This window comes from Entelurus aequoreus, linkage group LG28 (genome assembly GCF_033978785.1).
Source record: "Entelurus aequoreus isolate RoL-2023_Sb linkage group LG28, RoL_Eaeq_v1.1, whole genome shotgun sequence".
In the NCBI taxonomy this organism is placed as follows: domain Eukaryota; kingdom Metazoa; phylum Chordata; class Actinopteri; order Syngnathiformes; family Syngnathidae; genus Entelurus; species Entelurus aequoreus.
This window is the reverse complement of record NC_084758.1, coordinates 23,966,375-23,990,936: the sequence shown is the minus strand read 5'-3', so window position 1 is coordinate 23,990,936 and position 24,562 is coordinate 23,966,375. Positions and strand designations below refer to the sequence as shown.

The 24,562-nt window shown below is 39.3% G+C and overlaps 1 protein-coding gene across 2 annotated transcripts in view; it reads left to right on the top strand.

Moving 5' to 3' along the window:
* Positions 1 to 5,410: 5,410 nt before the first annotated feature.
* The window catches only part of med12 (mediator complex subunit 12), a 67,915-nt gene continuing 48,763 nt past the window's right edge, over positions 5,411 to 24,562 (top strand). For both annotated transcript variants that reach the window (XM_062040057.1, XM_062040056.1), the window contains exons 1-5: positions 5,411 to 5,555; positions 16,297 to 16,401; positions 16,486 to 16,677; positions 23,712 to 23,871; positions 23,952 to 24,127. In XM_062040057.1, the coding sequence (XP_061896041.1) occupies positions 5,454 to 5,555; positions 16,297 to 16,401; positions 16,486 to 16,677; positions 23,712 to 23,871; positions 23,952 to 24,127 (735 nt within the window). In that variant the 5' untranslated portion in view covers positions 5,411 to 5,453. The remainder of the gene's footprint in view (positions 5,556 to 16,296; positions 16,402 to 16,485; positions 16,678 to 23,711; positions 23,872 to 23,951; positions 24,128 to 24,562) is intronic.

Sequence of the window (24,562 nt, the reverse complement as noted above, 5' to 3'; positions counted from 1 at the left end):
TAATGGTGCCTTCACAGATGTGTAAGTTACCCATGTCTTGGGCACTAATACACCCCCATACCATCACAGAGGCTGGCTTTTCAACTTTGCGCCTATAACAATCCGGATGGTTCTTTTCCTCTTTGGTCCGGAGGACACGACGTCCACAGTTTCCAAAAACAATTTGAAATGTGGACTCGTCAGACCACAGAACACTTTTCCACTTTGTATCAGTCCATCTTAGATGAGCTCAGGCCCAGCCAAGCCGACGGCGTCTCTGGGTGTTGTTGATAAACGGTTTTCGCCTTGCATAGGAGAGTTTTAACTTGCGCTTACAGATGTAGCGACCAACTGTAGTTACTGACAGTGGGTTTCTGAAGTGTTCCTGAGCCCATGTGGTGATATCCTTTACACACTGATGTCGCTTGTTGATGCAGTACAGCCTGAGGGATCGAAGGTCACGGGCTTAGCTGCTTACGTGCAGTGATTTCTCCAGATTCTCTGAACCCTTTGATGATATTACGGAGCGTAGATGGTGAAATCCCTAAATTCCTTACAATAGCTGGTTGAGAAAGGTTTTTCTTAAACTGTTCAACAATTTGATCACACATTTGTTGACAAAGTGGTGACCCTCGCCCCATCCTTGTTTGTGAATGACTGAGCATTTCATGGAATCTACTTTTATACCCAATCATGGCACCCACCTGTTCCCAATTTGCCTGTTCACCTGTGGGATGTTCCAAATAAGTGTTTGATGAGCATTCCTCAACTTTATCAGTATTTATTGCCACCTTTCCCAACTTCTTTGTCACGTGTTGCTGGCATCAAATTCTAAAGTTAATGATTATTTGCAAAAAAAAAAATGTTTATCAGTTTGAACATCAAATGTGTTGTCTTTGTAGCATATTCAACTGAATATGGGTTGACAATGATTGGCAAATCATTGTGTTCCGTTTATATTTACATCTAACACAATTTCCCAACTCATATGGAAACGGGGTTTGTAATTGTGTTGTTGCCACGTTTTTTGCACATCTTTATTTTTGTACATTTGAAATGAAATGTTATACATTTCTGAGAACAGAAAATACCAACAAAAAGGGTAAAAGAATGCAGCCGTACATTCCAACATTCTCAACGTACATTCACATCACTCTTTCATTTACTGTATGACTGTTAGACCGTGCTTTGACTTGCTTGGCAATATTTTAGTACAGTAGATGTACAGTCGTGGTCAAAAGTTGACATACACTTGTAAAGAACATAATGTCATGGCTGTCTTGATCGAGTTTCCAATCATTTCCACAACTCTTATTGTTTTGTGATAGAGTGATTGGAGCACATACTTGTTGTTCAGAAAACACATTCATGAAGTTTGGTTCTTTTATGAATTTATTATGGGTCTACTGGAAATGTGAGCAAATCTGCTGGGTCAGAAGTATACATACAGCAATGTTAATATTTGCTTACATGTCCCTTGGCAAGTTTCACTGCAATAAAGCACTTTTGGTAGCCATCCACAGGCTTCTGGTTGAATTTTTGACCACTCCTCTTGACAAAATTGGTGCAGTTCACCTAAATGTGTTGGTTTTCTGACTGGACTTGTTTCTTCAGCATTGTCCACATGTTTAAGTCCGGACTTTGGGAAGGCAATTCTAAAACCTTCATTCTAGCCTGATTTAGCCATTCCTTTACCACTTTTGATGTGTGTTTGGGGTCATTGTCCTGTTGGAACACCCAACTGCGCCCAAGACCCAACCTCCGGGCTGATGATTTTAGGTTGTCCTGAAGAATTTGGAGGTAATCCGCCTTTTTCACTGTCCCATTTACTCTCTGTAAAGCACCAGTTCCATTGGCAGCAAAACAGGCCCAGAGCATAATACTACCACCACTATGCTTTACGGTAGGAATGGTGTTCTTGGGATTAAAGGCCTCAACTTTTCTCCTCAAACATATTGCTGGGTATTGTGGCCAAACGGCTCAATTTTTGTGTCATCTGACCACAGAACTTTCCTCCAGAAGGTCTTATCTTTGTCCATGTGATGTCAGATGAAACAAAAAATGCCAAGGGACATGTAACCAAATATTAACATTGCTGTATGTATACTTTTGACCCAGCAGATTTGGTCACATTTTCAGTAGACCCATAATAAATTCATAAAAGAACCAAACTTCATGAATGTTTTTTGTGACCAACAAGTATGTGCTCCAATCACTCTATCACCAAAAAATAAGAGTTGTAGAAAGTATTGGAAACTCAAGACAGCCATGACATTATTATGTTCTTTATAAGTTACGACTGTAACTTTGCAACTGATTGAGAGTTTAGTATTTACACTTTTCCCCTTTAAATAAAATGTTTTTTTTATTTCTAATTTCCCCTGGAAAAAAATATGAAATTAACAGACTTGAAAGATTTTAATTCAGTTGTTTAATTTTGTAGGGAAAAAAAAACAGATAAACAGACATGACACAAAATTACAGTCATTTCAAACGGCTACTTTCTGACCTTAAGAAACACTAAATGAAATCAATAAAATGGTAGAAACATGAAAATCTAACAGAATAACACTACAACGCAACTAGTACTTTGTTGCACCACCTCTGGCTTTTATAACAGCTTGCAGTCTCTGAGGCATGGACCTAACGAGTGACAAACCAGACTCTTCATCAATCTTGCTCCAATTTTCTCTGCTCAGATGAAGTGAAGTGAATTATATTTATATAGCGCTTTTCTCTAGTGACTCAAAGCGCTTTACATAGTGAAACCCAATATCTAAGTTACATTTAAACCAGTGTGGGTGGCACTGGGAGCAGGTGGGTAAAGTGTCTTGCCCAAGGACACAAAGGCAGTGACTAGGATGTCGGAAGCGGGAATTGAACCTGGAACCCTCAAGTTGCTGGCACGGCCACTCTACCAACCGAGCTATGCCGCCCCAACTTTGCATGTTGGAGTCTTGTCATCCACCATTTTCTTTCATTTCCACCTCACATTTTCCATTGGATTGAGATCCGGACTATTTGCAGGCCGTGGAATTGACCTCATGTGTCTTTCTTCAAGGAACTTTTTTTTTTTTTTTACAGTTTTTGCGAAATTATGTCATTGTCCCCAAACATCCTTTTTTTCTTAAACCATTAATGGATTAAGAAAAGTGTCCAATAAGTCAATATAAACGTACGTATGTAGTGAAGATGTAATGACAGCCATCATTACCTGACATGCAGCACCATATAATCAATGACTGTGGGAATGTGCATGTTTTCTTCAGGCAGTCGTCTTCATAAATCTCATTAGATCGGCACCAAACAAAAGTTGCAGCATCATCACCTTGGCCAACGCAGATTCATGATTCATCACAGAATATGACTTTCATCCAGTCATCCATAGTCCACCATTGCTTTTCCTTGGCCCATTGGAACCTTGTCTTTCTCTCTTTAGATGTTAATGACAGCTTCCATTTAGCTTTTCTGTAAATCCCATTTCCTTTCTTACAGTTCGGAACTCAGACGGTGACTTCATCCACCAATTTGTTCTTCATTTGTTTTGCTGTGCATTTTCTGTTTTCAATAGCTTGACGTTTTCTGTCGAGACACTTAGATGTTTTCCTTGGTCTACTTGCCTTTTACAACCTTCCCGCGTTGTTTGTACGTGGTCCAGACTTCAGACTCAGCTGACTGAACAATCCAAATCTTTTGCAACACTGCGTGAAGAAGTTTGATAATCCTCTTCTTTGTTTCAGTTGAAATCTCGCATGTTGGGGCCATGATTCATGTCAATCCACCTGGTGCAACAGCTCTCCAAGGTGTGAACTGTAGACTACTGGACAGATTTAATCTGGTGCAGGTGTTAGTTTTGGAAATTAAAACATAAATGGTGATTCCATAATTCTTTCCTCAGGATTGAGCGATTAATTCCATATTTTAATTTTACTTTGCTTGATCTAAAACTAAAACTGTTACCAACAACCACAATTCATTTTATTGATTTCTTTTAGTGAAATTTGATATTTGAAATGACTATAGTCTTGTGTCACGTCTGTTATCGGCTTTTGTTCTACACCATTTAACAAGTGAATTAAAATCCTCTCCAAGTCTGAGGATTCCATCAGTTTTTCCAGAGATTGTATTATAGTGTAATAAATAATTACTGTATTTATTTTTGTATATACATATATATTATTTTTATTCCTTACAATTTTCCAAGGTCTTTAAAATGGTCTCTCACATATATATACATATACATGTATATATACATACATATACATGTATATATACATACATATACATGTATATATACATACATATACATGTATATATATATATATATATATATATATATATATATATATATATATATATATATATATATATATATATATATATATATATATATATATATATATATATATACTCAATCCTCAGGAGAATCTCCTGAGGATTGAGGAAACCCCTCATGAAACAGGCCTGTAGAGATTAAATAGTCTTGTGATTTTTTTCCTACACATACATATTACGCTCTACCACGGTATCGAGCACTATTTTTTTGGATAATCTAATTAAGACATATATATATATATATATATATATATATATATATATATATATATATATATATATATATATATATATATATATATATATATATATATATATATATATATATGGTTAGACAGGTTATCTTGGTCGTTTTTATTTCTTGTTTTATACATTTTTCATTTATTTATTATATTTAAGTATTTTAGGTGATATATTATGCACTTCTTTTAAGATACAGTATATTTTACTATTGTATTTTACCACGACTGTATTTATAAATGAGTCATGGGAATTATTCACAACGTCTTTGTACACTTCATCCCATTTTTAAATGATAAATGGGTTATACTTGTACATTCACCCATTCACACACACCTTCACACACTGATGGCGGGAGCTGCCATGCAAGGGCCTAACCGCGACCCATCAGGAGCAAGGGTGAAGTGTCTTGCTCAAGGACACGACGGGCGTGACGAGGTTAATAGAAGGTGGGGATTGAACCAGGAACCCTCAGGTTGCTGGCACGGCCACTCCCCCAACAGCACCACGCCGTCCCCATTTTTGTGTCTTTATGTCTTCTCTCAAATCATTCAAGGCTTCTATTGATTTATTTCTTATATGAACATCTCTGTTGGGTCTTGTGCTACTGGAGTTCATTGATTCTCATACACATAAAATACAGGTTGATGATTATTCACATCATTCTTCAAAATACTATTTTATCAGTTGTATTTATGTATGAGCGTTCACATTTCATGCTAATTTGAAATGACGATGTAGAAATGTTATATAAATGTCATAGAGAATAAAGGATTTTTATATACATTTTGGTGGTCCTTGATCAACTAATAATCATTTTATTTTGAAGCGCCGGGATCCTACCGGAAGTGCTTATGGTAGTGCTGAGCGTAGCGGAGGTCTGGCTGTGATGCCGCTGGATGATGGCTGCCTTTGGAATACTCAGCTACGAACACCGGCCACTAAAGCGGCCCCGGCTCGGGCCTCCGGATGTTTATCCGCAAGATCCCAAACAGAAAGAGGTGAGACGACCCTCCACGGTGTGCATCAAAAAGTCAGTTTTAAGGGAAAGTTGCCGAGCGAAGAGGCTACTCTCCGCTAGCTAGCAGCGGCTAGCCTGTTATGAGCTAGCCCCTAGCAGCAGCCGAGCAGGGCCTGGCAATAACAACAATGAACAACACCTTTTAGCGGACTTGTCACTCTAAATGCTGCAATAGTTGAATAGAGAAAAGGCTTTGCTATTCTAGCAACGAATGCGACACACTTTGGAGTGACGTTGTTGTTATGCCGGCAAAATGCGTTCGTCTGGGGAGGTGGGGGGATTTAAAAAAGTTCAGTTGGTTAAACATGCAAAGTGATCTCCTTTTTTAATTCACTTATTCACTATATTGCCAAAAGTATTTGGCCACCTGCCTTGACTCACATATGAACTTGAAGTGGCATCCCATTCCTAACCCATAGGGTTCTATATGATGTCGGTCCTACCTTTTGCAGCTATTACAGCTTCAACTCTTATGGGAAGGCTGTCCACAAGGTTGCGGAGTGTGTTTATAGGAATTTACCACTATTCTTCCAAAAGCGCATTGGTGAGGTCACACACCGATGTTGGCCTGGCTCTTAGTCTCCGTTCTTATTCATCCCAAAGATGTTCTATCGCAGGGGTCACCAACGCGGTGCCCGCGGGCACCAGGTAGCCCGTAAGGACCAGATGAGTAGCCCGCTGGCCTGTTCTAAAAATAGCTCAAATAGCAGCACTTACCAGTGAGCTGCCTCTATTTTTTAAATTGTATTTATTTACTAGCAAGCTGGTCTCGCTTTGCTCGACATTTTTAATTCTAAGAGAGACAAAACTCAAATAGAATTTGAAAATCCAAGAAAATATTTTAAAGACTTGGTCTTCACTAACTGACAAAGAAACAGATAACAGATTTGGTGTCCAGTTCAAAATGTGACATGATTTATTTAAAAATTTGAGAGTTGACTTTTGTATTTTACATGAGTTATTATTTGTACAAACATCGTGCAAAGTAATTCATGATTTGTTAAAAAATGTTAGTGGCTAGCTAGCTAAAATGGAATATTGTGATTTCACAAGACTGTCTTAGAAGTGATCATTTGAAAATGTTCAATTTGAAAAATGTGCACTTAGAGAAAATATAAAAATGAAGTGTTGCATATTGATATTTATCTGTTTCTATATATATTTATTGTGAGAAATCATTAAGATGATCAGTGTTTCCACAAAGATAAATATCCTTAATTATTAATAATAACATAGAGTTAAAGGTAAATTGAGCAAATTGGCTATTTCTGGCAAATTATTTAAGTGTGTATCAAACTGGTAGCCCTTCGCATTAATCAGTACCCAAGAAGTAGCTCTTGGTTTCAAAAAGGTTGGTGACCCCTGTTCTATCGGGTTCAGGTCAGGACTCTGTGCAGGCCAGTCAAGTTCATCCACACCAGACTCTGTCATCCATATCTTTATGGACCTTGCTTTGTGCACTGGTGCACAGTCATGTTGGAAGAGGAAGGGGCCCGCTCCAAACTGTTCCCACAAGGTTGGGAGCATGGAATTGTCCAAAATGTTTTGGTATCCTGGAGCATTTAAAGTTCCTTTCACTGGAACTAAGGAGCCAAGCCCAACTCCCGAAAAACAACCCCACACCATAATTCCTCCTCCACCAAATTTCACACTCGGCACAATGCGGTCCGAAATGTACCGTTCTCCTGGCAACCTCCAAACCCAGACTCGTCCATCAGATTGCCAGATCTAAAAAGGTGATTCATCACTCCAGAGAAGGCGTCTCGAATGCTCTAGAGCAGTGGTTCTTAACCGGGGTTCGATCGAACCCTAGGGGTTCGGCGGAGGTAAAGACACATCCGACTTATTGTATAAATAAAAACTTCTCCCTATCGGCGTATTATGGATACCCCCAAACAATGTTCCCTCTAATTTTGCATCTGATTTGCAGGTTGTTTGATTGATCAATTGAAACATTTACTAGTAGATTGCAAAGGAAGAGAATACATTATATGAAACAGTACAGTTTACACAGTACAGTACATATTCCGTACAATTGACCACTAAATGGTAACACCCGAATAATATTATTTAATCAATTCATGGTAATGTGTGTAAGGTGTGTAATTTGTTGTGAGTTCATGCACTGTGTTGGTTTTGTTCTTTGAACAAGGTGATGTTCATGCACAGTTCATTTTGTGCACCAGTAAAAAAAACATAACTTTTTCTTGAATTTGAAAAAAAATTTTTTTTTATTTTTCACTAAAGAAGAGTTCGGTGAATGCGCATATGAAACTGGTGGGGTTCGGTACCTCCAACAAGGTTAAGAACCACTGCTCTAGAGTCCAGTGGCGACATGCTTTACACCACTGCAACCGACGCTTTGCATCGGACTTGGTGATGTATGCCTTAGATGCAGCTGCTCGGCCATGGAAACCCATTCCATGAAGCTCTCGGCGTACTGTGCGTGGGCTAATTGGAAGGTCACATGAAGTTTGGAGTTCTGTAGCAACTGACTGTGCAGAAAGTCGGCGACCTCTTTGCAATATGCGCTTCAGCATCCGCTGAGCCCTCTCTGTCAGTTTACGTGGCCTACCACTCGGTGGCTGAGTTGCTGTTGTTCCCAAACTCTTCCATGTTCTTATAATAAAACCCACAGTTGACTTTGGACTATTTAGGAGCGAGGAAATTTCACGACTGGATTTGTTGCACAGGTGGCATCCTATAACGCTGGAAATCACTGAGAGCGGCCCATTCTTTCACAAATGTTTGTTGAAACAGTCACCAAGCCTAAGTGCTTGATTTTATACACCTGTGGCCGGGCCAAATGATTAGGACACCTGATTCTGATCATTTGGATGGGTGGCCAAATACTTTTGGCAATATAGTGTATATTTAGTATACATGCTAATGGAAACTGGATTGGATGCTGATCTATTCTCTGCAGTTTATTCTAAATGATAACTCTGTTGCTAAGTTTTGCGTGGCAGCAAGCTAAACAGAAACCATAGAGGGCTGAACAAAAGAAGTACAATATCATATTGCTTAGCTGCTAAGTTTTATAGAGGCTCTATTATGCAAAACGAACTTGTCTTACCTGTTGTGTATTTGGGATCTGCATAATTCTTGAAAATTTGAAGTCAAACCGTGGAGGCGTTGCGAAGATGTTTGTGAAACAATCCTGCCTTCCTTGAAGGGGTCATATTATAATTTATGTTCTATATTTATATGAGAATCAGCACCTCCAAGTCCGAGTCCATGGTTCTCGCCCGGAAAAGGGTGGAGTGCCATCTCCGGGTTGGGGAGGAGACTCTGCCCCAAGTAGAGGAGTTCAATTACCTCGGACTCTTGTTCACGAGTGAGGGAAGAGTGGATCGTGAGATCGACAGGCGGATCGGTGCGGCGTCTTCAGTAATGCGGACGCTGTATCGATCCGTTGTGGTGAAGAAGGAGCTGAGCCGGAAGGCAAAGCTCTCAATTTACCGGTCGATCTACGTTCCCATCCTCACCTATGGTCATCAATCATTGATTGATTGATTGATTGATTGATTGAGAGGAACCAGATGAGGTGGTTCGGGCATCTGGTCAGAATGCCACCCGAACGCCTCCGAGCGGTAGTAGGCCACGGGGAAGACCCAGGACACGTCGGGAAGACTATGTCTCCCGGCAGGCCTGGGAACACCTCGGGATCCACCTGGAGGAGCTGGACGAAGTGGCTGGGGAGAGGGAAGTCTGGACTTCCCTGCTTAGGCTGCTGCCCCCGCGACCTGACCTCGGATACACAGAAGAAGATGGAGGGATGGATGGATATTTAAAACACTTCCTTGTGGTTTACATAACATGTAATGGTTTGTTTGGTGAAATATTTGCATCGATTATGTTTTACATACCATCTTCAAGCTACTTTTTGGCCCTCCATTAAAATAAGTAGTTTTGAGAGGGGGTGTTTTTACAGTAGATGCGAATGAACCCCTCCTCACCACACCCCTTCACGCTGAGTAAACCTTAGTCCCCGAACCGGCAGCCATGTTTTGTAGTTTTTTAGCTTTTATTTTGCACTTTCGGACCTTACGGACATTGGTGACCATCACCAGCCATCTGTTTTAAGTGACTTTCACCACAACAAAACCATGGATGGCCATGGATGAAGTGCTGGCTGTCCAAAGTCGGGACCCGGGGTGGACCGCTCGCCTGTGTATCGGTTGGGGACATCTCTGCGCTGCTGACCCGTCTCCGCTCGGGATGGTCTCCTGCTGGCCCCACTATGGACTGGACTCTCACTATTATTAGGGGACGGCGTGGCGAAGTTGATAGAGTGGCTGTGCCAGCAATCGGAGGGTTGCTGGTTACTGGGGTTCAATTCCCACCTTCTACCTTCCTAGTCACGTCCGTTGTGTCCTTGGGCAAGACACTTCACCCTTTGCCTCTGATGACTGCTGGTTAGCGCCTTGCATGGCAGCTCCCGCCATCAGTGTGTGAATGTGTGTGTGAATGGGTAAATGTGGAAATAGTGTCAAAGCGCTTTGAGTACCTTGAAGGTAGAAAAGCGCTATACAAGTATAACCCATAACCCATATTATGTTAGATCCACTATGGACTGGACTTTCACAATATTATGTTAGACCCACTCGACATCCATTGCATCTGGTCTCCCCTAGAGGGGGCGGGGGGGTTACCCACATCTGCGGTCCTCTCCAACGTTTCTCATAGTCATTCTCATCGACGTCCCACTGGGTTGTGAGTTTTTCCTTGCCCTTATGTGGGCACTGAACCGCAGATGTCGTTGTGGCTTGTGCAGCCCTTTGAGACACTTGTGATTTAGGGCTATATAAATAAACATTGATTGATTGATTGATTGAAAACATCTCAGATGATATTGCGGTACCAGCGTGGCTCACCGTGGTTTGTCGTCGGCACGACGAGGAGACTATGCGGGCGGAGGAGGGAAAGGAAGGAAGCCCAGCTGCAAGTCTGGTACTGTACGCTCAGGTTAAACCTCTACAGAGTATGTATCTCTCCAATGCTAGATCCTGGACATATACATGTGTATATGGACAATAACATGGTTTTCTATTCTTATCATGTTAATAAGTCCACTGCACTGCTGCTTCGACTCCTTGTAAACAATAAGCTAAGCTATGAGCTACATTGCTAACGTAATAATGGATTATGTTGTCTTACTAAATGGTCTATTGCCGGACACAGTAGGCACCGATCCATTTAAAAGTATTTTTTAGGAAAATCATTCTTTATTTTGCCGCGGGAAGGTGACGGTGTTGTCTTAGGCTCCTTCTACAATAAGCCGGCGAAGGTTATCCAGGGTAAATCCCACCTAACCTTATCCTTGTCCACACACACACAATGGTCGTTTAAGACCCTTCTTCCCCCCCCCCCCCCCCCGTCTGCCGGCGCAACGTAAACTAGTACGCATGCGCAGGAAAGGCGCACGTCATAGTCACCTCCAGTGTTGCTTTGTGTGCAAGTTCTTGAATTAAATTTAATTTATCTGAAAAATATCTAGTGTTGTGGTATTTCAATTAACTTTTTGATTGATTGATTGAAACTTTTATTAGTAGATTGCACAGTAAAGTACATATTCCGTACAATTGACCACTAAATGGTAACACCCGAATAAGTTTTTCAATTAGTTTAAGTCAGGGTCCAACTGGAATCCAGTGCGCTGCGGGGCCCTATTGTAGTGAATCATACCTGAGCCATCATAAATTAATCAAATCTTTAATGGACATGTGAAAATAAACGTGATAAAGAACATTTTACAACAATTAATCTAGGGATCTAGATTTCTGGTCAGGACACTCCTCACTCTTTTGCCTTCATCTTCATTGTCCATTCCTTTTTGGTGACTTTATATACTCTGGACCTAGACGTTGAGTCCGCGACATACATGGCGGACAGTAACTGATACAGTCTGCTTTGCCAGTCCAAATGCATTCAATGTTTTCCGTAGTCTTCACTAGTCGGCCAGGTAATACAAAGCACACGCTACCTTGTTTATCCAATCCACGCATTCTCGTTGTCTCTCCTTCGACAAATGGACAAAGTTTTTCGGTAAGTTGACCTGGACTTTCGAAAGTTCTCTTGCCATCTTAAAAGTGTTGTATCCGAAATAGCTGCAATCGTGAGTTTTCTTCTCTTAAGGTATTCATGTGTAATTTCCACAAGCGTCTGTACATGTAGAAGAAGGAGAAACACGGGCATGTCTGGATGACTCGCCGCCATCTTTCCAGTGGTTAGCTCCGGTTGTTATGAAGCTGGCTGTGGCGCATTCTTTCCGACGTCACTTCCTGTGTGGGGCGCGGTCTTTCTGACTCCACTTCCTCTCCGAACTCAGTTTGTAAACAATCAATGAGTCCATACATAGCTAAGAACCGGAGATTCAAGAAATAGACGGTGCACTTACCCGTGTCCGAGGAGGGTGGCCTTAAACGCTGGTTTAGTGTGGCTGAAACGGGGCCTTAGGCTAAATAATTTTTCGTTTAAGGGGTTATCCGGCTTAGTGTAGACATAGCCTTAGTCCCCGACCAGGCAGCCATGTTTTGTAGATTTTTAGCTCTCTTGCTTTTATTTTGCACTTTCGGTCCTTATGGACATTGGTGACCACCACCAGCCATCTGTTTTTAAGTGATTTACACCACATCACAACATCTAAGATTATATAGCGGGACCAGCGGGCTCACCGTGGTTTGTTGTCGGCACGACAAGGAGACTATGCGGGCGGAGGAGGGAAAGGAAGTGTACTGTACTGTGCAATCTACTAATAAAAGTTTCATTCAATCAATCAATCAATCAATCGTGTAAATAAAAACTTCTCCCTATCGACGTATCTGTACTGTAAAGTTAACATTTGAATGACAATAAAAAAATAAGTCTAAGTCTAAGTATTATGGATACCCCCAAACAATGTTCCCTCTAGTTTTCCATCTGATTTGCAAGTGTGTAATTTGTTGTGAGTTCATGCACTGTGTTGGTTTTGTTCTTTGAACAAGGTGATGTTCATACACGGTTCATTTTGTGCACTAGTAAAAAAAAAACATTACTTTGTCTTGAATTTGAAGAAGAAGAAAAAAGAAGTTATTTTTCACTAAAGAAGGGTTCGGTGAACGTGCATATGAAACTGGTGGGGTTCGGTACCTCCAACAAGGTTAAGAACCACTGTATTAAGGCCACAGTAGAATTGTCAAAAACATTTTAAAAAAATACCATAGTGTGTATAATGAAGTGGCAGGGATGTTTAGGATAAACACCCTTCCTGTAATCGAACACAAACATAATACTCAAATGTTGTAATCATATTCATTACTACAAAACATTTATGTTTAAGTGCAAAGAATAATGCAGGAACATTACAAGCAAATATAAAAAAAAAACCTTACAGTTGACTGTCTTAAAATGACAATCAAAACATCCACAAGTGTAAAACAATAACTTTTACTTCCTGAGAAGCAGTGTCCTCTGCTGTGGACTTTTTTTTATATCAGTTTGGAAAATGCTGTTTCTCTGAAGAGTTAACTGACAATTTAACTTTTAATAATGTAAATACCTCAAAAATTGATGTCTAGCTTCTCAGGCTTCAAATATCTTTTCCGGGTAGTGGTTTATCAAGTAGCGTCTCATTTTTCTCGCGGTGCGCCATGACCGGCTCTGTGTCACTTTGGAAACGCTCGAGACTAAAGTAGCGCTTTGCTTTGCAGTACGCAGACTTTATTACCTCTACCAAAGTAATTATGATTTTGCCAGGGTTTGTCCTGTTTGTTAGCACCATAACTCAAAAAGTTATGGATTGACTTTGATTAAAGGCCTACTGAAAGCCACTACTACCGACCACGCAGTCTGATAGTTTATATATCAATGATGAAATCTTAACATTGCAACACATGCCAATACGGCCGGGTTAACTTATAACGTGACATTTAAAACTTCCCGGGAAATATCCGGCTGAAATGTCGCGGTATGATGACGTATGCGCGTGACGAAGTCAGAGTAACGGAAGTTATGGTACCCCGTAGAATCCTATACAAAAAGCTCTGTTTTCATTTCATAATTCCACAGTATTCTGGACATCTTTTGCAATTTGTTTAATGAACAATGAAGGCTGCAAAGAAGACAGTTGTAGGTGGGATCGGTGTATTAGCAGCGGACTACAGCAACACAACCAGGAGGACTTTGTTGGAGCGCTAGCCGCGCTAGCCGGCGACCTCACCTTGACTTCCTACGTCTCCGGCCGCCAAACGCATCGGGTGAAGTCCTTTGTCTTTCTGCCGATCGCTGGAACGCAGGTGAGCACGGGTGTTGATGAGTAGATGAGGGCTGGCTGGCGTAGGTGGAGAGCTAATGTTTTTAGCATAGCTCTGTGAGGTCCCGTTGCTAAGTTGCTAAGTTAGCTTCAATGGCGTCGTTAGCACAGCATTGTTAACCTTCGCCAGCCTGGAAAGCATTAACCGTGTATTTACATGTCCACGGTTTAATAGTATTGTTGATTTTCTATCCATCCTCCCAGTCAGGGGTTTATTTTTTTGTTTCTATATGCAGTTAAAGCACGATGCTATCACGTTAGCTCGTAGCTAAAGCATTTCGCCGATGTATTGTCGTGGAGATAAAAGGCACTGAATGTCCATTTCGCGTTCTCGACTCTCATTTTCAAGAGGATATAGTATCCGAGGTGGTTTAAAATACAAATCCGTGATCCACAACAGAAAAAGGAGAGTGTGGAATCCACTGAGCCAGCTTGTACCTAAGTTACGGTCAGAGCGAAAAAAGATACGTCCATCACTGCCTCTCTAGTCCTTCACTGTAACGTTCCCCATCTACAAATCTTTCATCCTCGCTCAAATTAATGGGGTAATCATCACTTTCTCGGTCCGAATCTCTCTCGCTCCATTGTAAACAATGGGGAATTGTGAGGAATACTAGCTCCTGTGACGTCACGCTACTTCCGGTACAGGCAAGGCTTTTTTTTATCAGCGAGCAAAAGTTGCGAACTTTATCGTCAATTTTCTTTACTAAATCCTTTCAGCAAAAATATGGCAATATCGCGAAATGATCAAGTATGACACATAGAATGGATCTGCTATTCCCGTTTAAATAAAAAAAATCATTTCAGTAGGCCTTTAAATGTTTAGGAAATGGAAAACTCTTTTTGCACTGCTCTCTAAAATCTAAACAATGGAATTGATCAACTTGCCTATCAACGAAATTGACAAGATCCCAGGTTTGGGGGAACCTGTCAGTCCTGATGGAACGCTTGTTGCTGGATACTAGACGGATTCTTGGGATAAGAGAGTCGCGTGCCTGGTGACCCTGTCAGTCGAAGACATTGAAGATATCTACCTATTCAGAATCGTAATAACAGGACATCTGCTGATTGGAGTATGCATTGCTCTGGTGAATCGACAAATTTGAAAGATGCTGGCAGCTATTCAAAGTATCTTAAAGCTGCCACAAATGATTGGAGGATACGAGCAGAACCGTGGGCACTCAGACTTTTGTGATTTTAGACTACATTGCAAATGTGAAAACATCTTGGAGACGCCGGCTGCTCTGATGGTGAAATATGATGAATTTGTGGACCAGAAATAGACAATTAAGAGTGAAAGTTTACATTTATTTTGCTCGCTCAAACACAAACATTCTAATCTGGATTGTTTTCCCTGGCTGCAAGCAACAAGGCAAGGTTGCTGATTCAAGACACTCCCGGAGGACAGTGCAGCGAAGACGCAACAAACTCCTTCCCTGTCTCTCATGGACACACACCTGTTGTTGACTTTTGTTAGACTGACTGTCTGTGTTATCACGTTTGCGAGAGCACCAGTCGCACTGCAGGTTTACACACACCTATAAATAAATATAAATACACGCCACACACACATACCACCCCCATCCCACGCCTTTCGACGCTTCACCCCACGTGGTATAATAGAACACAGAGCAGCGCCCCTAGTGGCTGGCAGCTTCGAGCCGGATGCCCGACCCTCCACCCCTCGTTGCAAGTCTTGAGTTGTATGTTATAATATGTATATGACAGATAGATAGTACTTTATTGATTCCTTCAGGAGAGTTCCCTCAGGAAAATTTAAACTCCAGCAGCTGTGTACAGAATTGAGATCAAATTTAAAAAGTAAATAATGGGGGTATAAATGGAAATAAAATAGAAAATATAACAATGAGATTAAAAATAAAAAGTAACAATAAGAATAAAAATATGACAGTAAAAAGTATGCGCTTTGCTATGGAGTTTTGTTTCTCACTCCAGACTGGGCCCAGTCTGAGATCGACTTTTTTAAAATCATCTTCCCCCATCGTCTTACCTTTTTCCACACCTTGTCGGCCTCGCACTGCACAGAGGATTATGGTAGATGTAGTTTATTTTCAGACCGGCCAAAGCAAAACCGCCAGAAAAAAACTACACTCACCTAGTTTTTGTTTGACACCGTCACACGTCGCGGAATTATTGTCAGGACTTTGAAACTGCAGTACCACGGTATCTAAAATACTGTTACATCCCTAGTAAAACAACATAACCTTTTGACCAAAGAACCACTATTACATGTTATGTCAACCACAAGGACGTGTGTAAAAATGTTTTAAAAAATCATAATAAGTCCCCTTTAAAAGGCAGCAATCTTAGCAGAAATCATTAGATTTTTCACAAAAGTACAAAATGTTGCCTGGTTTTGATATATTTATATATATATATATATATGTGTGTGTGTGTACTTTCCCAGGATGAACTGACTGCGTTGAATGTCAAGCAAGGATTCAACAACCAGCCAGCAGTGTCCGGCGATGAACACGGCAGTGCCAAAAATGTCAACTTCAACCGAATCAATGTGACTTGACTGAACAGTCTTCTCCTCTTAATTCCACCAAAGTGTCCTATTCCTACTTGTCAACCTATCTTTTCTCCTCCACAGATCAGTTCCAACTTCAGCAGCATCATTGCAGCAAAGCTGCGCTACAACACCTTTGCGGATACGGGGAAGCGTAAGCCGCAAGTCAACCAGAAGGATAATTTCTGGCTTGTCACAGCGAGGTCGCAGAGCTCTGTCAATAACTGGTTCACAGACTTAGCAGGGACTAAACCTCTCACACAGCTGGCAAAGAAGGTAGGAAGGTCTCTGGGATTGTCATCAATTGACTGATTTACAATTGGTTTAGCACTGTTGCATAATCACAGTTAGTTGGTTTGTTTTCCTGTTACATCATTTCTTTTAAATCCTCATTGGTGGTTACAGAACGGACAGGAGTATCTTTCAAAATATGGCTGTAAACTGTATCATGATTTAAGTGTTTTACATTGGTCGATATATCTATAATCGTTGATATTTTATGATCTATTTAAAATAAGGACCAGGAGATAAAAATATGAGATGTGAACATTTTTATTTAAAGTGTAACCTTCCTGTGGTTATAATCAAGAGAGAAAGGAAAGGAAATTTCAACACAGTCATGGAAAACAATCAGTGTAAACAAAATTCTAAAAATCACATTGAAGACGTAACAATAAACTCTTAACATTAGGTGCAAAAAGAGGGAATGCGTAAGAAATGCTTTATAAGATAAAATAATAAAAAATAAAACAGTAATAAAATGGTGCAAAGTGTGAAAATGTAAACATAGAGAAACCTGAGAAAAACTGTTTTCTGCAGATTTAGTGCCAGGGAGGTATGGCTGTGCTCTAAAGGGTGATATGGTGTGGTATTACCAGTCTTGGTGGGGATGAGCACCATGCATCATTTACAGACCACATTGGTCTGACTCGCAGTCCGTTTTAAAAAATACATTAAAAAAACTGCCATACTGTCCAGGTGACTTTTCCTATTTTGTCCACAAGTTCTTTGCTCTCTGCAGCACTCATTTTTAGTTTCTCTTCTTATGCATTCCATGCAAAGAATCAACTGCGAGACAAGATGTTGGCGCAACCAAACTCGATAGTTGATACCGTTACCTGATTGGCTGTTAGCGTGTCACTCCCACCAATCAATGATCACTTCCTGCGTTTCACGGTTACCAGAGAGCGAGTGCATTTCTTCATGCAACCAACCTTGCTTTGCAACTTCAGGTTTCTTCCGACGATGAAGGAAAAAAAAAAATCAAATGTTTTATAGAACACATTTGTTATCGCAATATATATTGATATTGTTTTATCGCCCAGCCCGACAATGACAGATAAAGTGCTGACTTTAAACAACTACATAGACTACCAAGTAGTGCTGTGCGGTATGGACTAGGGATGTAACAATATGGAAACTTCATATCACAGTTATCATGACCAAAATTATCACGTTTATCTTTGTGGCTGTATTATTAAATTATTTCTTTTAATAACTAAAATACATAAACACACTGTTAGAAAAGCTAGTATTTTGCGTGTTTTGTGTTTCTTATAAGCATGATAGTGTTTTAGTCTTATTGTTTCATCTGTTTTAATGGCTAAACCTTTGTTGTTCTAAATATTGGCTTGTACTGTAGCACACACAGCAAATAAAATGTTTTATTATTTATTATTTCTGGCGGCGTTGTTGCATCCTACTCTGTTCAGCTGTCCTTGAAAAACACCTCCGTCTCGTTTTCCTCCGAGTATATCTGCACAACTTGTAGGTTCAATGTGCACAGTTGAATATCTTAGTTGCTCAGAAATCAATGTGTTTATATAAGTTTAAATTGGGGTATGTTCTTTCTTAAAGGGGAAATGCTCTTTGTTTTCACGTTAGCATTTAAGCTCGTGACCTAGTGCCAGTCAATTCATTAATAATCAAGTTTTTTCGATTATTTTTTATTTAAAATGGCAATGCTAATCGTTGGGAGTTTACCGCGGTTGTCATTAATATCGTTTATCAGTCCATCCTTTTATATGGACAAATATATATATATATATAAAGATTTATTTGAAATAGGGACAGATACAGAAACATAGATATCTGAAACAGTTATTCAATGTATGCATCATAGTGTTTGTAGCCAAAGCTAATTTACAACACTTGTCCCCAACAACAACAACAACACAGATCCAACATCATTAAAATAGGAAAATAAAAAGAATAAGGCAAAGATGAGTCGATAATAGTAATAATACAGACGTAGTGCAAACTAGATAAAAGCCAATAATAATAATAATAATAACACAGACAAAGTGCAGACTAGATAAACACCAATTAGTAAAAACTAAACATGGGAACACGATTGTTGCTCAACTAGCCACAATTTTGTTTGTTTTTTGAAAGTGACAAGTGCAGGTATACTTTTCAAAGTGTCAGGTAGAGAGTTCCATAGTTGTGGAACTTTTATTGAAAAGGCAGTCTGGGCAAAAGATGTTCTACGGAATGGAACGCAGCAGTTGCCTTTTGACATTGCTCTGGTGGTAGATCTGGTACCACTTTGCAGTCTTGTAATTGCCTTGCAGAGCAATTGGGGAGCAGAGTTATCCAAACATTTAAAAACCAGTTTGACTGTGTGTAACAAAATAAAATTGGCAAAACTTAAAATATTGTATTTGGTTAAAATTTGGCAATGATGATATCGTATACTCTTCTTGTCTAGGACTTTCAAGGCGCGGTTATAAAGACACTCAATGGTCTTGATTGATGACTGGTGTGGTGTGCCTGGGACCATGTAGTTAAGCCATAAGATACTTTATGTGTCAAAGAATCATTGAATTCATAAAAGTAAAAGCACAGCTGAGAGTATGTTACTGGATAAACGATATATATCATGACATAGTATTTTTTCGTAAGCTTATATATATATATATATATATATAATGTATATACAATATGTATATATATATATGCCCTGTGATGAGGTGGCGACTTGTCCAGGGTGTACCCCGCCTTCCGCCCGATTGTAGCTGAGATCCAGCGACCCCGAAGGGAATAAGCGGTAGAAAATGGATGGATGGATGGATGTATAAAAAGGACAAGTCAATTAAAAATACTAAATAAAGTATGACCTCCAGTCCTTCTTTTTGACACTGATTACCAGGGCCATGTCAAAAAATTAACTCAAAGATAGCATCTGGAATTCCTCGGTTTTGCGGAACTGCTTGTCATCGACAGTGCCTTTTTTTGGTGTGTTTTTCTTTTCATCACGTCGCGGTTACGCTTTAACGTGAGCACTTGGACGCATTTTACCATTGTTTGTGTGCTGTTTGCTCTTCATGTTGTGGCGTCAAGTGCAAGAAAAGAATAGACCTCATCAAGTCTCTAACAACGACCTCGGTGGCGGCATGTTTTGCAGACTAGCCTACCGTTGTTCGGCCTCTTTTTAATCCAAACAAATGAGTTCCTCTTCCCTTTAGCTTCCATTGTGTTCTCCGCCTGTGCAATGTTTTTGACATTAATGCTTCAGCCGGCTCTTGCCGTAAAGTTCTTTTAAGTGGCATAAAATTGCTACCGCAGAGTCTCATCGTTAGCTAAATTGTGCAATAAACAATAGATAATTACATCCTACAATAATTTGTTTTTTTAGTCTTTTTAAAAAAATTTTTTTTACACAGGTTCAGTTTATTGTAAAAATCTTGAAATATTGATGTGATCGTCTACTTTGCATAGTAGGCCATAACGCATGTGGATGTAATTTTTATTGGATGCTGTGGGAGACAAAGTGAGCAATAAACTTGAAAGCAAAACAAATGAATGTAGACATACAAGTTGATGTGTGTTTTAATGTCACAAGCAAATAGCAGTGGTCCAGTGTGCTTGGGTCTCAAAGTGTCCAGTAACACCAACAAAAGTCGCTAATTTAGAGGGGTCTGGATATTCGCTATATATATATATATATATAAATAACGAAAGTCTTTTAAGTTGTAGACACATTTGTTTGACTCTATCTGCATGCTTTTGTTGGACAGTTAGAGGTCGGTCTTCTGGGAGATTTCACAAGCATTTATTAAAACATCACTGGTAAATTTTACAGCGTTGGTCTCACTCCCGCAAAAGCATTGTCGATTGCTTACATAAGCACCATCAAAATGTTGATATATTGATGTGATCAACTAGTTTGCATAGTAGGCCATAACGCTATCCATCCATGATCATCTGCTTTGCATAGTAGACCATAATGCATGTGGATGTAATGTTTATGGACGCTGTGGTAGACAAAGTGAACAATAAACATGTAAAGCAAAACAAATAAATTTAGTTTTATTTGTAAAAACTTATTTTTTTTCAATTTTGGCAACTCCTTATTACACTGGATCAAGACGCTATACACATCTCTGGGACAATACCTCTATTAAGAGGTCTAAAACAAGGGTGCCCTTTGTCTCCATACTTATTTATTATTGCTATGGAAAATTGGCGATTAAAGTTAGAATTGAATACAAATATTGAAGGGCTCAGTAATAATAATATTGAAAGTAAAATAACAATGTATGCAGACGATATAAGTTTCTTTATCAGCCCCAATCCTCATTGTTTACAGAACCTTCTTAATCTTTTAGACATTTTCACAACAATCTGGGTTTAAGCTTAATTATGATGAATGTAAAATATTAAGGATCGGAAATTTAAAGGGAACGTCCTTTCGAATGGAATGCAAAGTGCCTGTTTTGTGGATAGATGGACCAGTTAACATACTTGGTGTTGTTGTCCCAGAGAATCTGGAAGATCTAGGCTCAGTAAGTTACGATAATCGACTAAGAAATCTGGATAAAATTCTGCAATTATGGAAAGGGAAATCCTTAACCTTGTATGGTAAAATATCTATTGTCAACTCTTTAATTATTCCTCAATTTGTTTATTTATTTTTGTCATTACCAGCTCCATCACAAAACTTTTTTAAGGTTTATGAGCGGAGGGTCTTCGATTTTGTCTGGGACGGCAAACCAGAAAAGATCAAAAGAAAGGTTTTGTACAATGAATATGAACATGGGGGCCTGAAACGTCTTAACCTTGAAGCTATGTGTCTGTCTTTAAAAGCTTTAATTGTTCCAAAGGTGTATTTAAACACTGAGTGGCACACAAGTGTCCTGTTGGACAAAAAACATGTACTGTATCAAAATAAATTGTATCCGTTTTTACAAGTGATGCCCTCCCGTTTTCCTTATGTAGAGAGTCTGTTGGGAAACATTGCGGGGTTCATAAAGGAAACAATCCACTCATGGTGGGGTTTTCAATTTTATGTGCCATAAAAAAGAGATGACATTTTGCAGCAAATAATATGGATGAACTCTAATATTGTAATGGATGGAAAGCCTTTCTTTTGGAAAAATATGTTTGAAAGAGGAATCATTTTTGTCAATGACATTATCAATGAGAATGGTAAGATTATGGAGTATGATGAATTTAGAACTATGTAAGGTGATGCTTGTTCAAGCCTTTCATTTAATCAACTAACTGGAGTAATTGGGCAAAGATGGAAACAAATGAACTAAAATAAATACAAAAATTTATAATTTTTATTTAATAAAGAAATCTCTGAAGGCTGCCCCATATAACACACATGGAAAATGGGAGGACTTTTTTGACTGCCCGTTGCCGTGGGATGCAATATTCAAATTAATCTACAAAACTACTATCGATGTGCAAAATCGTTATTGTCAAATTAAAATTATTTATAACTTCTTACCCACGGGAAAAATTTTAAAACTATGGAATATGACAGAGTCAGATTATTGCCGATTTTGTTGTCAGGAGTCTGAATCCACCCTGCATTTGTTTTGGTATTGTCATATTGTGTCTTCGTTTTGGGTGGAAGTTGAAAAAATGTGTTTAAGGACTGGTTTGTTTATGAAGCTTGATGTGGTTTCTGTTATTTTAGGAGAGTTCATTGACAGTCATGCTTTAGTCAATTTAATTATAGTACTCTGTAAAAGGTTTATTTTTAAGGCCAAAAACAGATATTCACTTAGAATTACTTTCTTTAAAACATTTATTCAGTATTTTTTAACTTTAGAAAGTTATATGGTTGAAACCGATAATGATGCCAAAAAACATAAAAAAAGATGGGAAGTCCTCAAATGCTTATTTTGATCATGTAATTTTGTTTACAGATTATATGCAATCTGTTGTTGTGTTTCCTAATTTGAGTGTACATAAATGAAGGTGTGTGTTGCTGAGCCTGACCTGGACATAATCTAGACTGTATATAAATGTTTATTTTGAAAATGTAATTTTGTTTACAGATTATATGCAATCTGTTGTTGTGTTCCCTAATTTTGAGTGCAGATTAATTAAGGTGTGTGTTGCTAAGGCTGATCTGGACTGGACCTGGTTTTAAGAACCCTTTAAACAATCTAATTTCATTGACAACCTGGTCTGGTGAAGATAGGGTCCTTTTAAAAAATGTTTTAAATAAAATAAACTGAGATAGGCTCCAGCGCCCCCCGCAACCCCGAAGGGAATAAGCGGTAGAAAATGGATGGATGGAAGATAAATAAATATAAAACATTTTCTTGAATAAAAAAAAAAGTAAATCAATACAAACACAGTTACATTAAAACTAGTAATTAATGAAAATGAGTAAAATTAACTGTTAAAGGTTAGTACTATTAGCGGACCAGCAGCACGCACAATCATGTGTGCTTCACGGACTGTATCCCTTGCAGACTGTATTGTTCTATATTGTAGGAACCAGAATATTAATAACAGAAGGAAACAACCCTTTAGTGTGAATGAGTAAAGGAATTTTTTGGGTTGGTGCACTAATTGTAGGTGTATCTTGTGTTTTTTATGTTGATTTAATTTTTAAAAAAAATAAATAAATGAGACATACGAGTTGGCTTTCATATGTTGCTTTTTGTTTGTATGTTGTTTAATGTCACAAGCAAGCAGCAGGGGTGTAGGTTACCAGGGTCTCCAAAAGAGTCCGATAACAACAACAAAAAATCACTAGATTTGTCGCGAGTCCGTTTTAAAAATGTTACAGCGTTGGTCTCACTCCCTTGAGAGCATTGTTGATTTCTTACATAAGCACCAAGAGCGTGCGCCTCCACAAGGTCCTGCTAAAGAGAGCCCCGATGAAGAATTCTTTACTTTAGAGCAAAAGAGCCAATAAGTTCTCTGGATCATGGAGACGATGTATAGCGAAGCCCTTTTTTTAATCGCTTTTGTGGGTGTACAATATATTTCCTGTCAAGTTGGTACTGTGCTTTCAGAGTTTTACTTTATTATGACTGATATACAACATGTTCTTGTCACAGGTGCCAATTTTTAGCAAGAAGGAGGAGGTTTTCGGATACTTGGCAAAGTACTTGGTCCCTGTCATGCGCTCAGCATGGATGATCAAGATGACTTGTGCTTACCATGCGGCCATCACAGAGACTAAAGTCAAGAAGAGACATGTGATTGATCCTTGTATAGGTGAGGAAAACACGTTGGTTCATCACAGAATGTGTGTTTATTTCCCACTTAAATGTGTATATTTCTATGTGTGCATTTAGAATGGACCCAGATCATAACTAAGTACTTGTGGGAGCAGCTTCAGAAGGTGGCCGAGTTCTACAGGCAGTTCCCGAACCAAGGCTGCAGCTCGCCGCTCCCGGCCACTCCCGCCGACGTGGAAACGGCCACAAAGCAGTGGGAGTACAACGAGAAGCTGGCCATGTTCATGTTTCAGGTCAGCTCAGCACTATACAGTATATTGGTCTGTAGTAGGGATGTAACAATAAATGGTTTTAAGGATAACCGCAGTAAAACTCTTCACTGTTAGTATTATTGTTTCAAATTAAAATGAAAAAAAAATGTGATTAATAAGTGTACTTTGATAAACTCACAGACTAGTTGGCTGGTGCCACCTCGCTAGCTTAAATGCTAACATGAAAACAAGAGACATTAACCTCTTTCCCCATTAAGAAACTACCGTACAGACCCCAATCTAAACCTATATAAGCACATTGCTGTCTGAGCAACTAAGATATTAAATTGTGCATATTGAATGTGCTCCCTTAGAACAGAGTGACCGTTCTATACCCGGAGGAATACGAGTCAAAGTGTTTTTACGGTGCGTTCAATGACAGAACAGAGTAGGATGTCACAATGCTCGCCTCTGTGC